This window comes from Episyrphus balteatus, chromosome 4, assembly GCF_945859705.1.
Source record: "Episyrphus balteatus chromosome 4, idEpiBalt1.1, whole genome shotgun sequence".
In the NCBI taxonomy this organism is placed as follows: Eukaryota; Metazoa; Arthropoda; class Insecta; order Diptera; family Syrphidae; genus Episyrphus; species Episyrphus balteatus.
Genome location: NC_079137.1, coordinates 78,963,780 through 78,967,988, shown reverse-complemented (window position 1 = coordinate 78,967,988; position 4,209 = coordinate 78,963,780). Strand labels below are relative to the sequence as shown.

The 4,209-nt window shown below is 28.6% G+C and overlaps 1 protein-coding gene across 1 annotated transcript; it reads left to right on the top strand.

Annotated features, from left to right (window-relative positions):
• Positions 1 to 225: 225 nt before the first annotated feature.
• LOC129919574 (uncharacterized) lies at positions 226 to 3,428 on the top strand. Its single transcript, XM_056000507.1, has 5 exons — positions 226 to 480; positions 537 to 646; positions 706 to 964; positions 2,904 to 3,141; positions 3,202 to 3,428. Exons 1-4 carry the CDS (start codon positions 418 to 420, stop codon positions 2,961 to 2,963), a joined length of 492 nt encoding a protein of 163 aa, XP_055856482.1. The 5' UTR covers positions 226 to 417; the 3' UTR covers positions 2,964 to 3,141; positions 3,202 to 3,428.
• The last annotated feature ends 781 nt before the right edge of the window (positions 3,429 to 4,209 follow it).

The following is a 4,209-nucleotide window of genomic DNA, read 5'->3' as shown; positions in this document are numbered from 1 at the left end:
GTCGTTGTAGTTATGCCTTTATCCAATGGAACACAACTTTTAGTGACGTGAATATAATAAATTTGGCAGCATTTAATTAAATTGTACCAGTTTGATCCACTACATTTTTTGTCTTTTCTAGCAGTTGCATTAAAATTCAAACACATACAAAAATTTATATTTGTATATCAAATAAACAAATAAAAACTTTCTGTGTATTTAGTTAGTTATTTGGTGTATGTGAAGTTATTTTCTCGCTATTACATGTCAAAACCATTCAATTCAACAAAAAGTTAACTTTTTATCAAAAAGATAATTACAAGTTAACAGATGAGTTTATTTTAATTCGTTACTGTTTGTATTTAATACTTAACTAACTGAAATTTTAACTATTTCAAATAATTTGCAGTTAATTTTTAAATAATCCAAAAATTGACAATGAACCAATCACGAATAAAAAAGAAAAAGATAAGATCGGAAAATTGGTGCCAATCAGACAAAGTAAGTTTATTTATTTTATTTTGGTTTTAAGAATATTTAATGAAATGATATTTAAGAACTTATTGCGGGGTCTTATTATGAAAAACCTTCCAATAATTGAAAACAAAAGTTGCGACACCAATACGAATAATTTAAAAAAGAAATGCTGGGATCACATTTTAACTTTGTAAGGAATTTTAAGTTTGTCAGAAACTCTTGTTGGCATAAATAATTTATTTTGTCTAGATTCAATGCAAAAAGCGAGACAAAACGAAGAGCTGTCCAACTTCAGTTTCAATGGAGAGGCATGAAACTGAAAGCCAAAAAAGACAAATCCATTTTGAAAAAAGAACTTCCAGATAGCGATGATATGGATGTCACTTTTGTACCACCGCCAGAGGACATTCCAGAGGATGACAATGAACTCGCTGAGTTGATTGACACAAAACCTTATGAATTTATAAGTGATTCAACTAAATTCGAAATCAGTGAACCTGAAGCTCAGGTAGGTATTGGTCAAAATCATGGAGGTGGAAAATTTGATGTGTAAGCATTTTTTAAAAATCAAAATAACACTTACATAATTAAAGGTTTTTTCTCATTTACCAATTAAAATAACAGGCACGCATCTAGGAATATATAGGTATTTTTCGGTTAAAACAATTTTACATTTCTTTTTTATTGCCTCTAATGTACTCAAAAAAGCATTCCCGGACTTGCCCATAACTCAAAAACTGATATTCAAATGACTTAAAAAACACATTAAAGTCAATGGCACAAAATTTTAAACGATTTAGTAAAATGCTAAATCAATTTAAGTAATTTACTAAGTTAAAAATCAGTCTGGTTTTCGACTTAGTAACATATTAAAATGATTTTAATATTTTACTAAATCGTATTTTTTGTTACAAAAACCAAGGTATACTTTTCTATAGGTTTTTGGTTTGCTGATATCGAATAAATTTAGAAACCGTTATAAATTTATTTATAACAAATAACCAAACTCTAAGAAATAATCTCGAAAACTGGTAAAAAGCGGTATTTTCGATTTTCTCAAAAAGGTGATGTGATAGAATTTTTCTTAGTTCGGATTCGAGCTCAGCACACCAAAAACCTATAGAAAAGTATACCTTTGTTTCTGTAACAAAAAAAAAAAAAAAAAAACGTTTAATTTTGTTGACCAGTGTAAACAATTTAGTAAAATATTAAAGTCATTTTAGTAAGTTACTAAGTCGAAAACCAGACTGATTTTTAATCATTTAAGCCTGGTACGCTGCTCGCGCTAAATTTTAGCCAAGATAAAATTCCCATACAAGTTATCGATAATTTGTATGGGAGCCATTTTAGCTCAGCTAAAATTTGTATGGGAGCTAAAATTTAGCGCGAACAGCGTACCAGGCTTTAACTTTCAAATGGTGCTGCAAGCAGTTTTCAAAGTTGATATTATATAGATTTATCATTCCACACCTATTTTCATGAATATTATTATATATTAAATGTAGTTTATAAGTTAGTTTAGTTTTAGTTTCACTTATAGGTAGCGTAATTCAATTAAATGTCATTCCGGGAACGCTTGTTTTGGGGCATATTTAAATTAAAATTTTATTTTGCTATGGTAATATTATATTCAAAAATCGAGGAAACTATAATATAATCTCAAAAATATTTCGTTTTACTTTGTGACATAAAAAAATAAAAATAATTTAAGGTCAAAACGTTATTTCCGGGAACGTCATTTCTGGGAACGCTCTTAGAATCTGAATAAATAATGTGGTCTTACACACATAATTTTGCGTTTGTTGGGTATTTTTAATTAGTATCCTATCCAAGTATGGCTGTAATATACAAACAAGTTACCAAAAAAACGAAAGAAAAAATTACTTGACCTTCCGATGACAACAGGGTGCTATACCACCCCAGGCTTGATTTTTCTTTCTTTGTTTTTTTTTTTTTGATAATTATTATTTTTTTTTTATGAATTATCTATTTTCTGATTCTGTTAAACCCTATGAAGTGTTATGATTAAATAAATAATTTTTATTATAAACCTAAAAGTATTTTTTTAAAATTTAATCCTAGGACAACAAAAAAGTGTGTTGTTATCAGAAGGTTATGTAATTACTAAGTACTTCGAACATTAAAAAAAAGCATTTTTTTTTAGAGATTGGTGTCTGAACCAAGAAATGAAGTTATATTTGATTTATTTAAGACCTATTATCTTAATATAATGATAAATAATTCCATTTCCAGGAACGTTTTCTTAGTATACTAATTTTGGGGTTTTGCGGTAAATGGAAAAATATACTTTTTTGTGCTTTGCCTGTTCATGAACCGACAAATTTGTATAATAAAAGAAAGTTGATTTTTTAAGAAATTTCCCACCTCCATGATTTTGAAAACATATTTTCGAAATAATTTTGACCTATTTTTTTTTTCTTAAAAAGTTTTTAGATAGTTTTGAACCAAAACAAGAAGAAAGTGAAGAGAATTCTGAACCTGGTTAGAAGAAGTAAACCATAAACTTTCTTTTGCTTACAATTTCTTTTTCCATTTTCAGATGTAAATGATGTCAGTGAGCGTAATGGTATTGTTACACCATCACTTTCTGATGGTCTCCCAAAAGTCAACACTTCCCGACCTAGACCTGTTAGAAAATATTTGAAAAAGTTAAAAAAGAAAAATGTAAATAATTTAACTAAGTTTTATTTATTTTAATTTAATTTTTTTTTTAAACATTTTTAGAATGAAGAAAATAATTTTAAATTTGAAATATTTGAACTAACAAAATTGCACATGACAAAGGAGCACGAGCAACGGATGGAGGTTCTTCGATTAGAACAAGAATGTCGTATGAAAGAGCTTAGGAAGTATGATTTAGAAATAGAAATGCTAGAGAGAGAAACGCTAGATCGAAAAAATTTATAAGCTAAACTACATACTTTAAATAACAAACTTTTGTATTTTATTTATTTAACTATTCGATTCATCTAAATTGTGTTGTAAATTTTTCTATTGAACTTACGGCAGCTACTGCGTTTAAAATTAGAGCTACGAGAAAACGTTATTTCATTCGCAGAATGGGAATTAATGAGTAAAATTAAAAATACAAATTTTATTTTTCTTTCTCATTATATTACTATGATTTTTCGAAATGGGCCGAAGGGGAAAAGAAAAAAGGAAATGGAACAATGAAGATCTCGAAATAATTAGGAGGCATCAATATCTTGGCGTATTTATAACGCCTCAGATTTCTTTCAAAACAACATTTGCAAGAAAAACTCAAAGAAAAATTATACAATTTTGGATGCAGTTATGAGATCCATAATGTGCTATGCTGCACAAGTTTGGGAAATATACCAATATGAAGAGGTGGAATAACTTCTAATATACTTCTTTAAAAAAAATCTTCAGATTGCCATATGTATATGTAACACCTAAAATTATATGGTCCATCTGGAAACTGGTCTACCACAACTTTATACATACACTCTCCAACTCCATTTCGGTTATATACAGAAAGACAGGCCCAAAAAATAACGAAGTATCTCCAAAGAAGAAAATAGCAATACAACTTAGTTTTAGAGATCAATAATAAGGCTCCTTCAAAAAGTGAGGTTCAGCATCTCGAAGCAAAAAAAGAGGAGTCTACAAGAAACGATTTTAACAGACAAAGCCAAGAAAGCCAGTCACAAACAAAATACAAACTACTGCAGCATGACCTTAGTGCAAGAAACTATTTTGAATACAGCT